This window comes from Liolophura sinensis, chromosome 10 (assembly GCF_032854445.1).
Source record: "Liolophura sinensis isolate JHLJ2023 chromosome 10, CUHK_Ljap_v2, whole genome shotgun sequence".
Lineage (NCBI taxonomy): Eukaryota > Metazoa > Mollusca > Polyplacophora > Chitonida > Chitonidae > Liolophura > Liolophura sinensis.
This window is the reverse complement of record NC_088304.1, coordinates 18356736-18370770: the sequence shown is the minus strand read 5'-3', so window position 1 is coordinate 18370770 and position 14035 is coordinate 18356736. Positions and strand designations below refer to the sequence as shown.

The window sequence follows — 14035 nt, the reverse complement described above, 5'->3', positions numbered from 1 at the left end:
CAACCAGAATATTAATTTAGCATACTGGTACATCTTAAGGCAAGGGACATGCATGTAAGGTACATAAACAGACAAACCTGCACACTACTGAACTTGGATCTGTTCAACAGGATGGTAATTCTAAGAATAGTAATCATAACTACTTCTACATGTACATATCATGCATGACCAGGATCCTACAGAAAACTACATTAAAATACACTGTACTTTAAACTGTCAGGATTTAGGATGAGCAGTCACCTAAATTCTGACTTGTGAGTCTCTAACAATAATTACTGCTAGCTTACCTGGAGGTTATGAAATATGTACGTGTAAAGTAGCTGACAGTTATGAAACCCCCGAGTCAGCTGATGACATCAGTGTCAGAATGACCCTCAAGGTGCTGACCATACAGCCAGGTCAGACAAGCGCAGTTACATGCAGTGTAAGGCATGCATGAAACATCACAATAAACTCAACCTCTATAATGTACACATTTCTCTTGCTCCTTAGTATTTGTAAAACAAAAAAGAACTTCTTTGCTCCTATTGATGACAATGTGCACTACAAATGAGAGATTCATGTTTAACATTTAAAAGATAAATTCTTCTCCCAATGACACGTTTGAAGCTCACCCTTTCTACAGGATATAAATGCTCCTGCAATATGTCTGCTGACAACATTTTTACAAAAAAAATAACCTTACTGGCATTCAGTTTTGAAGATTTGCAGTTGAATTTAATTGTTATTTGAACTGGTGATTCACTCAGAACTTCAATTAATAAAGATCTTCCCCATAAGTGTTTTTCTCCAACACAGCCAACCAAGAACAATGGAAATCAATCTGTGCAATGATTTAAATATAAAATGTGTCACGTCTACATGTATGAGCTAAGTTTACTATGATATTACTATGTACAACTGCAGAGTGTATTTATACAAATTATGTCATGAATGTAGTACATAATGAATGTAAAATACATGTACAAAAGTACAAACAAATCTAGGCCTACATTTTAACTACACAATACATCAGTACATGTTCCATGCAGGCTAGCATGCTACATTTTTCCAGTTAACATCAAATATTTCAGTCGTATCTCCTGCCTGGTTCTCAAATACTGCCAAAGAGGCAGTAAACCATAAGCTTTCATTCATTCATTCATTTATCTTCAACTGGAGATATTAGAACAATCTAAGCTCATAAGGGTTAAATGATGCCAGGTACAGTAACCTGTATATAAACATAGTACTTACTTTACAATCAAGCAGTGCCACAACATTCTCATGGTGCAGGTCAGAGAGTTCCTGAAAATAACACAAAAGTAAAATGATATGAATTATACATATAGGTTTTGCAGAGAACTCAATCAATATATATATACACACATATATATCCATATAGTACTGGTTAAATAGATCCCTACATAAATGTGTGTACCATCACATGGACAGTAATTAATGAATACACACCTAGCCCACTAATGAACCTGTAATATTAACCAACAGTGTTACATAATTGCGTATAATTAAGAAAAGTTACGCCATGTTTTGGTTTTCCATAATTAACCTATATGCACCCTATGTATACATGCATGTAAACCTTTGTGTATTACCTGACTGAAAGTTTCACAAAAACTTGTGTTCAGCTATCTAATGTATGTGCGAGGCATACTGGAGTGGGGAAAATTTCTTCGTATCTATTTTATGCAGGAAGTCACACTGAAGCACTAACTAAATCTTACGCATTTCATGTGAAGAACATAAAATCTGTATATGTACGCTGCATGAACAATATCTACACATGTATACATGTATGCAACACACATGCTGATTTCTATGATCTGGGTTTATTACATTTACCCATCACACTATGAAATTGATGTTGTATGTACACTTGCTGCATTTAGTGTTGAGAAAAGGTCATGTGAGGTCATACTGACATCATCTGGGTCCTACCTAATATATAACAGGTCATACATCATCTGACACCATACAGGTCAAAGGTCAAATCGCAGCTGGGTCAAAGGTCAAATAACAGCTGGTAAGAGCAGCAAGTGACTTAACTGAAAAGGGCTTTACAATCATGTACTTATTGAGGCTAAGTTCCCTCTAGAAATGTATATGTAAATATTCAACATCTGAAGCACTTTAAGGTGGCTGGGTTAGCTACACAGTACACATGTACATGTAGTTCCTGGTGTCAAAACTATAGAAATATAATATACATGTATTTTCTTCATTTAAATCATTTAAAACACCTGTATATGTACACGTAAGTCACTGGCAAAAAATCGAGGGAATTCTGCATTGCACATGTACATTCTGCTAAAATCAATAAAACACAGATTCTTTATTATTTTTTTTTTTAACTTCGTTGGCAAAATACGTAGAGGTAGACCTTGGAAATATTCCAGAAAAAGTCTGAAAAACATATATCTGGAAGACCTCAAAAGTTTGAAAATGACCATCCTCAAGCCACACTATACACAGTATTGGATAAACATAGACATACATGTATTATGTGTAGGCCAGTCTTTATTGATTAAGGGTCTATGTGACAGAAAGCTATTGTATATCTGCAGCTGAGGGGATGTCTCATAATAGCTTCAGCTGATGATATATGCATGTCTACTACGTCAGAGTGGGTGTGACAGGATGACATCAAGGACAAACAGACTGCCTGAACGTCAACAACTACACAAACAGTGTGGGGATTAAACTTAATTCATGCAGTGTTAACCATGTGTTACAGTTGTTTCCAGGTGTATACATGACAGTTCTACTTTAAAGCCCAACCCTCAAGGGTTACAAATGACGTGTATCTTCTTTAATCATGATATGTATTTACTGTGTCTCCTAAATGTACATACATGATCTGAAATCTGTAGGGGAATTATTTTTAGCGCCATTTCCATCCTAATTGTATGCATAAATTCCACTGAAAACAGTGGTTTTGTGGTTGAAAAGGTTGAAGATTTACAGCAGGTTGAAACCATCACAGTCTGAATTTTTACAATTATTTTGACAAAATTAAGCACAAAAAAAAGTCTCTTGAATATGTAAATTTAGTAAACTGAGATTTAAAACTGATCCCTTTATGGGTCTGTGAGCATGAAATCAAAATAGCAAAACTGAGATGGAAGAGAGAATGTAGAGCTTATCATTCTATCTTTGTTGTAAAATTCTGACCTGTTTGGTGCAAATGTAAGCTAGCAGTGCACCCCCAACCCACAACTTCCCTCTGAAAGGTTTCACCTTGAGGTTCATACAAAGCCAGTGTAAAACTTGCCTTGAACATTTACTGTCATCATGCCCATAACCAGCCAGCACCAAAAACACATCACCTGATTTTTTTTTTTTTTCGAACTGGAGGAACATCAGGTGTCTAAATTAGCAAGTGTTACGTGATCTGCAGCCCCCACATGGGAGGAGCCTCAAGTCTGTAGAGCCAAAAATACTGGTACACAAAACAACACACTGGTCACAGCTGTCACGCTGTGCTGCACCTCCAAAACAACTGCCTAATAGTGTATACACTGTGTATATGTCAAGATAAAAACTCCCTGATGAGACCACCGACAGTCAAATTTAATGTCAGGGTGCATGAAAGAAAGCGTTTACGATACAGATTCACTCAAGTTACATTGTATAAAAATAATCCACTCGTTGGCACCTGCTTTGTCGGGCAAGCAATAATAATAACACACAATAACTTTCCATACCTGTGCGCACATACATCTTGAATAGCTATTTATGTGTCGAAGCGAACAAACTCTGAATAAAGACCGGTTTCTATGTAACAAAAACATTATGCAATGATGACTGCTAATTAAAACCTATCAATCTTCTCTGTATACTCAAAACCATGTAAAAAGCGCATCTGGGTCTAGAGATCATATTTTCTGTAAATACATTCAACATTCCTCATGTTAACAGCCATCTTGAAACCTTTCTAATTCTGTTTTTATCCACATGCTACATTATACATGTAGAACTACAGCTGCCATTATTGCTAATCATGCCATGAATCATCAATGGACATGCATCTAAAGACAGCACATGTACCCAAATTCCTCAACCTTTTCGCATATGAAAGAACACCTTTCAGCGCAACTTATGTACGCTTTTAAATTTTATTTAGGAGATGAAACTACATTAGTTGGATAGACCTGTACCAGGGTTTCACAAAAAGTATAATTTTATCAGTCAACACAGGAAAATGCCTTCAGAATATGCTCAAATAAACACCTTACAAACATACAAATAGGATAAAGAATTACAGTACATGTATATCATAGCACAGACAAGTTTTCTATGCTCTGTTATATGCCACTGACAGACTGAGAGGTTAACATATAATCAGATATCTATACTGTACATGTTGAAATCAGAGCTCAGTAATTTTCCAGTGCTATCCAAATGGTCCAGACAGACCTATTAATTGAGGGAGCTGTGTTGTTCCTCATTATTCTCCTCTGTTCACAAGTGTAATGATCCTCACACATGCACAGGGCTTCATGAACCCAGCTGCTGTGATTTGGGGTCTAATGTACTGTGTACATGTATGACATGCCAGTGCCTAAACACAAGACCTACTTTACACACATGTAGTCACACATGATTCCAGTAAATGAACATGTATTGGTGGAGCTGTACATGTAGATATATATGTTAAATACAATCATCAGAATTGCGGAGCATCTCCACTTTGTAATCACAGAACGTCTAATGGTGAACAATGGCTATTGTAATTCTTCAAACTTTTCCCATGATTGCAAAGTGTTTATCCAACCTTATTCTGAAGGTGCATTATTTTGTGTGGACTGATAAAATTAGACTTTTTGTGAAGCCCTAAAATCGACAAATCTAACAAATGTAGTTTTGCCCCCAAAATTAAATTAAAAATGTGCATAAATTGCACTGGAAACTGCTCTTTCATATACACAAAGGTTGAGGAATGAGGGTGGTTCAGGTTCAATATATAGGAATTTCATTAAGAGGTCACTCAAGTCAAGGTTAAGTAAATTGTACAGGTAATTAATTGAAGTTGTGTCTTCACAGATGAATTTATTTGCATGTAATTACATGTATGTGTAGTGTAGTCATACAGGGAGCCACAGGAGCATGCACTTCTATGATAACTGTAAGGGACTCCTCCAAAGTCATATGCAGTCACATATACATAACGTACATGTAGTGTAGCCATACAGGTAGCTACAGGAGCATGCACCTTTATGGTAACTGTATGTAAGGGGCCCCTCCGAAGTCACATATACACAACATACATGTATTTAAAGTAGCACACTGACATCACTTTCGGTATCTTCAAAATTACTTTAGGGTGTAATTAATCATGTATAAATTTGCTTCTTATATAATTTTGTAGTCCTCTTAATCTTAGTAATTATAAATGATAACCATAATAACTGCCCTAAACTTTAATGCCCAAACTGAGATGAATCATTAAGGCTGTTAGATCTGCTTGTCCACATGTGTAAGGAGTGGGCATCACCGGCAGTTCCAGGCCTATACACTATCCCTACATGCATCACACATTATTTACCTTTCTAAATGGGAGAGATGTCAGGCACCAGCTGCTAGCCATGGACATCACTGATTAAAATTGGACAAATAACCTCAACATGACCTCAACATTTCCAACTGGAGACGGAGGTCAGGTGGCTGAATTAAAAGTAATCATACCACAATTGCTACTGTTTTTTTAAATAGTAAGAATACTCAATGGCAGTATGAATGTATGTCATTGTATGTATGGATGGTTGGGGTTTAATATCATATTTGACACTTTTTCAGTCATATGACAACCATCTGCGTTTATGAATACATGTTTACACAGTACATTACAAACTCACCTTCAGAATTTTAATCTCTTTGCTGAGGAGGTTCTGTGATTTTGCCAAGTTCTTCTTTGTTATACTTTTGATAGCCACAGTATGGTCAGGTCTCTGAAAAATTTTTTAAAATATTTTATAAATCAACAGTTTCACAAAAGTATAGTATACAACATTTATAATACATACATCATCAAATTCTAACTGGCAAATTTCATGATAAAACTATGTGTTTCTTACATAACACGGAAGATGACCTTAACTCTTACTCCTGTGTTTACATATAGATGAGAATAAACAACTTTCAATGGAGAAAACACAATTAGAGATTTTATGCTATTCCACGTCCAATGGGAAGATTGCACCAACATGGAAGATGGTGTCAACTCTTACTCCTGTGTTTACATGTAGATTAGAATAAACAACTTTCAATGGAGAAAAAACAAATTAGAGACTTTATGCTATTCCAAGTCCAATAGGAAGATTGTACCAACATGGAAGATGGTGTCAACTCTTACTCCTGTGTTTACATGTAGATGAGAATAAAAAACTTTCAATGGAGAAAAAACAATTAGAGATTTTATGCCATTCAAGTCCAATGGAACTCAAGTAGCAAGAACAAAAACACTTTTACTAAGTATTAATTTAATTCATAATGAAACTATAAATTTTCACTTAATTGAGTCAAACATGGCTTCATGAAATCAACAGAGCATCGTGCCATGTGTATGTATAGGACAGGTAACACTTCACACAAAAGTTTATTAATACTGTTAAAAGTATATTTATAAGTATGACAAGTTTGGAATCTGTCACCTGTATCTATGACACTACTACCTGTGTAAGTGCATATGTATATTAAATATTTATACTATTTATTAACTTCATGATGTAGTAATGTAATGCCTATATTGGTTCATTTCCTTTTTCTCATGTACATGACAGTCATGGGCATAAATGTGCCTGAGCTAGAGAAGAGCTAACGTTATACCAACCTGAAAGAGGTTTATTTATTTGTACCTTGATAATGATACCAAAAATCTTAGGACCCACATCATATTTTTTGTTCCAGACATGCTCATGCATTCAAAATAAAGCCAAGCAGATCAACATTCACAGAAATAGGTCAGAGAATCCAGGTAAATATGTCTGTGCAGTGTTCTACTAAATATAAAAGACAGCTTCATTACATGTACCTGAACAGTGTATATTTATTTACACAAGGAATTTGATATTGCATCAGTGCAAGAAATCCTGCTCAAGTTCAAAAAAGTGTGACTCAGTAATCAGCAAGTCTGATTGGCTGGAATCTGGGACATGCCAACGAGTAGACAGCACAGTAATATCTGACACTGCTGTTACCTTTAGTACCTGGCAAGCACCTGTGCCTTTAGTTAACACCTTAATGAATTAACTATATACATGTATATGCAGATACAGTACAAGTACAAGTACCCTCACATGCAGTGTATAAAACCACACAATTTATAAATACTACAATACAATGTAGATGCCTTAAAATTACAACTGTATTATACATGTACTTGGATGGAGAAACAAAAAATCAACAAAGCAATCTGAAAAAAAAAAAATACAACCAAAATGCTACTTTCCTACTTGGAACACACTGACAGAATTACAGAACGCTATAAAAACTGTGACAATATCCTGTTTTATACAACCAAGGGCAATACAACTCAAGATAACCTATATTATTATAAACAAATAATACTGCACTGGGTCAACCCAGGACAAAATGCCAATGAACATCACATGACTGACCTAATTACCAATCATACATACAAGTATACTTTCATGTTTATCAGTCCAATCGATAGGTGTGGAGGGAACACCTACATCATACATGTCATCATTAAACAGGATCTGATGATCCACCCCACACAGTAAAACACCATTATTAAAGCAACATTCACAGATTTTACATGTACAGGGGGCCACATACATAACGTATATTAGTAATTACCTTTAAACATATGATCCTGAATCTGACTGGTCAGGTCAAGACACACTAAAGACAACCTATCCAATTTTTTATCTTCATGAATTCTACACCATGCTACATTTAGGCCTACATGTAAAGTAGAGGGCTTTTTTTTTTGTGTATTTACAGTTACAGTGTTCTTGTGTACCAGTACCATGACTCGTGTACCAGTCACAGTGTACTTGTGTACCAGTCACAGTGACGTGTGACTTGTGTACATGTACAGGCACCATTTGTACATGTACATGTATGGACAGTAGTGGCTGTGTTTGTGTACCAGTCACAGTGACTTGTGTACCAGCCCCTGACTGGACATTACTTTTCTCTTTATTTACATTGCCTCCTGAGTTAAGGATTTGTTTGTGTGTTTAATTGTTTACATGGGTACATGTATATATATTTGTTGAATGCTGGCCCACTGGAATCTCTTGCCTAAGACACCATGTTTCACCCAACCATGCTGCGCTGACCAGTTCTTGTTCCATTCCTCGCCTATATGCTGAGCATTAAGCAAGGCTGAGTTCAGGAAGCTTTCAACTTAAGACAGGTAAATGTAAGTATGCACACCTGTCTGAAGGCCTAGGCACAAACCAGGGTAATCATGCCAAGAGCCTCTTATGAAGCATGCTTTAAGCAGAAGTCTATCATGTGACCAAAACAACAGCAACCAACGGTGAACTCATTCCAGAGCAAGACTAAATAACTGAAAGACACATGTACATATATACAAAAACAAGGTTTCTAGATCACTGGGTTATACAGTCCCACCTGACTTGCTTCTCACTTAGGTCTAACATGAATACACAGTCACCCTTTATCATTTTAGGTTAACTATTTTCCAGTGCTTCTGCACTTAAACTGAAGTGAAGTAGAAATCAGGAGCTGTGTATTATTCTAAGCTCGTAATTCACATACAGATTATATTTGTAAACTTGCATGTCATATACTTATCTACATTGAAGTAGAGACCAGTAGACACACATACTTGTAACATACATAAGAGATTCAGGAATTGAATAAACTGACATCATTGGCCACAGAAGCCAAAAAAAAGTGTGTCAATGATCAAGGTAATGTGGACAATTAAAGTAGGTCAAAATGCTCTGGCCATGTGGAAACTTACACCACAGTATGTATGTAAATTTACTTAGCAACACATCACCGCTCTTGTATGAAAACAAACCAACAGTGTCACACCTAAATATAGGGATGATGCTTACACATGAGTGTCTTTAATCTGCCAGCTCAAACCACAGTGACATGGCTTGGCAGAATTAAACTCTTAAGGTTGAATGGGGTGGAGGTGTGTGTTGTTGAGTGACTTGGCTAATGTTTGTAAACACTAGCCATTCATATACAAGTATCTGAGTTATATACATCGATGTACATGCACGTGTATACAATATCATCAAATCCAGTTTGGGTATCCTAAACAGTAGCTTAAAGCCTGGAGCTTTCTCAGGGAAAAAAACAACAGTGCATGGTTCTCTTCACTTGCTCCAATTTCCACCAATCATAAACCTGACCAGAATTATAAGTAGAAGATCTTCAGTCTCGCAACAAATGAAGTAAAAAAAGTTTTTTTCAACTCCACAAATAAATCTTTAATGAATGGATATGGCTTAATGTCACTAAGACAATGTGGTGGAGAGAAATTAATCGACTACTGATTTATTATCACAGCAGATTTAATTACTCCAAAACCTATATTAAGTTTACACATTAACACATGTATAACAAAAGTACATCTATGCATGTTCATCTGCAAGCCCCATGTTAAAACTAAAAGTATATGCTTTCAAATGTTAAATAAAGCTACCTAAGTTTATAAAATTGATAATTCAATTAATGTACATTCACATGTACATATAGGCCCAGCAGCTTTCCAATCCATTCTGTTCCACATGTCACGAAGTAAATCTGCAATCCTTTGGCAACATGTACATGTATGCAATGCTTTTGGCAAAATGTAGACAAAACTTAATTTGTCTCCAAAGCCATGGGGGAGGATTTCACTACACATGCACTCCTCAATGTACACATCACTGATGTTGACCTGTTTGATGTTTGTGTGTGCATCTTGCTCTGATGTCAACTCATCTCCCCACCTATATGACCCCCCCTTCTATGAATTAAGCAGCTGGCTGGGAATTTTGCCATGTGTGTGCAGACCTATGACATAACCCGGCACATTGGATACACAGTGGGTTTAATCAGATTAGGAAGCTCAAAGCATGTTCACATAACATTCTGCACTTCCAAGTGCAAAGGTACCTGTACATGTAGTACAATCCCTGCCCTTGGGTACGCATAAAGGTACAATCCCTGCCCTAGGGTATGCATAAAGGTACATATGTGTACACATATGCAAAACAGTGATGTGACAGGTGCACAACTTGTGTGTGAACATGTGCATTATTACACTATACCTGTATATACATGTACAGGTTACATGCACATGTATACGATGTACTTTTGTGGCAGGTACATGACCATGTAATCCCTAGGTAAACTACTGGTAACACAGTGTCTAAAATGTGAATGTATTAAATTTGATTGCATGCAGGCTGATGCATGATATCAAGTGTTAGAAGCAGAATTTAGCACTGTATGGTGGGAAGGTCTGCCAGTAACGTGCAGATGTTCATTGGTTTTGTCCTCCAGCCATAATGCTGGTTACTATCATATAAATAAAATGAAATATTCTTGAATACGACAAAAAAACACCAATCAAATGTAAGTATAATAAATAAGTCCAAATTTAAGAACACAGTGTTTTAAGGCAAGATAGATGTATGTGCATGTCTAGCGAAACATTTTGTTCTGCTGTCATTAGTTTTAGATTTAACATTTTAATATCACACGTACAAGTAAAGTTAACATACTGGTTTGCATGCATACATACATACATGCATACCTACATTCTAATTATCAATAATTATTTATTTGATTGTGATTTCACACCGTAAAGAATATTTCACTTATACATGTACATTGGCCGTCCAGCATTATAGTGAGAGGAAACAGTGCAAAGCCCGTGGGAAACCCACAATCATCCACCAGTCTGTTACTCGCAGATCTTCAGCCGGAAAGGAAGCCAGCATAAGCTGGACATTAATTGTCAATAAATAATATCCATAAGGGATGGCATGCAAAAGCACATGTGCCATCTGTAACGACATGTAGGAAGGACTTCAGCGTAAATTCTTTGAAGGACATCAAAACATCTCCAAGATCATAATGGAGACTGTAGTGTTAATTACTGTTAATCCCATAGTTTACATGTATGTGTAGTGCTGAGACTGGAAGTGGTGGATTTTAACAGTTTTCACACATGGCATTGTTCCATCCACTGGCTTTCTGACTCAACCAAAACAGCTGTCACACTTCAGAATAAACTGTCAAACTGGCTTCTTTCCCTTTGTTCTTTACACACTTGTAAACATGAATGTGTACCTCTCATGGTAATAGTTATACTATGCTCCAGTACTGTGCCTAATGTGTTAGTCATAATATTAACAGTTATCTTATTGTAAACAGCATTTACATGTGATGACAAACAGAAGGGTATAGTCCACAGCTTTGTCAAAAGCACAATGGAGAGAAGTAATTACATAATGAGGACGCTCATGCTGTCATTTTAACAAAGAGGGAAACGTTGACAGTGTTAGCTTGGTTTCAGGTGTTTTCAGTTTAATTATCATGCTGTCAGATTAGATAAGTGCCACCTGCTCAATGCTCAAATCCTGTCATCACAAGCAAATATGACCAACTGTGTGTAAGGGTCAAAATCTTCTGATTTTTGAGCTCTTCAAAGTGATGACCTCAACAAAAAATATTTGTCTGAATATGAAGTAAGGATGTTAAATGCATTAGATTTTATTAACATCAAGGTAAAGCCACATGGAAGTGGATAAAATATAACAAACAATCAAATATGAGTCTTTATCTTTATGATGACCAGGGCACAATTTGAGGTCATCGTTTTTATTCTGAGCGAGTGAATGCCCAAACATTTTGACCCCTGGTAGGTCAATTGTAGTAAGGTATTTGCTGGCAGTGTGAGTGAATAAAACACTATTCAACTTCTGTGCAACACAAATCTAATCTAAGTAGGCGCATTTGCAGTCACAATTAATTAATCTTAATGAATTAAGATGTCCTAGATTTGATGTGGCAAAATGACAATGCTGTTCATAAAACTGAAGCCATAAGAAATAAACTGCGAAAAACATATGTACAAGTTCAACTTCACCAATGTGTGTTAAGGAGCATATTTTGTACAAGTACATGTACCCTTCTAGGGTCAAGTCAGATGGCCTCAACATTATAGTGATGTGCTTAAAAGAGTAGAAAACACAAAAATGATGCCAAATCAGATGAAAGAGCGTCAAAACTTATTTGTAAATCTGGGACCAACTTTTGGTATTTATCACTGTTCCATAACAATGTTCTAAATAAGGATGTGATGCTTGTCACATGTGATGATTTATTTGAATGTAAATTTGTTGTTCATATCGAAACATATGCATTTAACCTAAATTATGATAATATTTATGAACATATTAAAAACATAAATATGAATCAAACTGAGGTTTAATACACTTGTTAGCTGAAAAGAACAAATTCTAGTGCAAAAATATTTATTAAACCTGTGTTACATCCTCATTTATGACATTATTAAACAAAGACTATAAATACCAAAAGGTGGTCACAAATACCCACCATACAAAAATTATTTTCACATGTCTTTTTCTCCTCAAGGAAAAATCGGAAAAAATATTGGAGACCACATTTAGGAAAAGCTTTTCGAACTCTTTCATCTGAACTTTATGTAATTTTTATGTTTTCTCCACCTTTAAATCTTATATCAACACACATCCACAGTTGTTCAACATGCACACCATTCAGGCATATGTTAGACACAACAAATGTTTATGAATAATGCTAAAATTGTACTGTAGGTAAATCCAAACTGTAAAGGATATAATGAAAAGAAAAGAAATGTATAACTGTCAAGTTTACAGAATTTCATCCCATAGATTTCATTTAATCTCTTTAATTGACATTACAAGAGATATTTGCGACTTTAGCCCCCAAGCCACCAAGCTGGAAAACATATTTTCTAAAGTAACCAACAGGCAATGAGATTAATCAATAACTATGAACTCAATTAATGCTTATTTATGAGAGATGCTGTATCTTTTAAAATGTTAGTAATTAATAATATGTGCTAAATTATACCACGTAAATATATGTATTTATTTCAATACTGTTCAAAAACCTTAGCTACCTAGCTAAGGTGTATGTAAGATTCTTAATTTACAGTGGCTCGCATCTTCATCTAACAGTGTAGTGATGAAGTAAACGAAACTGAGCTCAAAACGAGATAATCCCCAAGCGTCGTGACAAATTCTGCCACTTGATGATGCAGTTTTTTCTAAACATCCTTGTTTATCCTGTTTGAGTGGAATAATGTTTACTCCACAGTTTCTTTTTTTCAACTGTTGAGATAAAGAAATGATGATGAAATTTTAACGCAACAACAAAGAGGTCAGGCAAGCTGACAATGAATGTATATATCCTTACCTTCCTATGTCTGCCCTTGAAGACCACAGCAAAGGCCCCGTGACCTATCAGGTCCTTCTTGCTGTACTCATAATCTCCTACAACCTCCATCGTCGAAGAAAATGTGAAAAATATGCAATATGAAAGCACCTGTCTAATATAGAAGGCGAGCCAATCCGGCCATTGTAACGTCACAACACAGCTGTCAAAATGAAGCCATCGCTTCTTTTAGCATCTTTCTCCACCACGCTGTTGTCACGGCAGAGGTCTACATCTTGACAGACAATCGTCTAAACGTTCAGTATCGTTAAATGCCTCACAATCATGGTGATATCTAATTTTCTGTCAAAGAAAAAGAAATCGGTCAAATGCTCCAGTTTTCAGCGCTCGTTTTGTGAACGTCGTTTTCGACTAAGAGGTCAAAGTGAAAACCATCTGATTATGTTTTGGTTTGACCGCACAACATTTACATAATGCGCAAAGTAGTTCCGAAAACAAACGCTGCGTCCTTCATTTGTACCTTGTGTTTCGGAATTAAAGGTATGTTATCTCTGAACCATACAGGAAAGCTATCCGAAACATGTATTTTTGGAGAATATAGTTGCATCAGTGAAGAACAACTGAAATATAA

The 14035-nt window shown here is 36.0% G+C and overlaps 1 protein-coding gene across 1 annotated transcript in view; it reads right to left on the bottom strand.

Annotated features, from left to right (window-relative positions):
• The window catches only part of LOC135476949 (serine/threonine-protein kinase unc-51-like), a 41722-nt gene extending 27925 nt beyond the window's left edge, over positions 1–13797 (bottom strand). Inside the window, exons 1-3 of the mRNA XM_064757096.1 lie at positions 13426–13797; positions 5856–5948; positions 1237–1287 (exon numbers count right to left, since the gene is read on the bottom strand). Coding sequence (XP_064613166.1) covers positions 1237–1287; positions 5856–5948; positions 13426–13515 — 234 coding nt within the window. The 5' untranslated portion in view covers positions 13516–13797. The remainder of the gene's footprint in view (positions 1–1236; positions 1288–5855; positions 5949–13425) is intronic.
• Between the last annotated feature and the right edge of the window lie 238 nt (positions 13798–14035).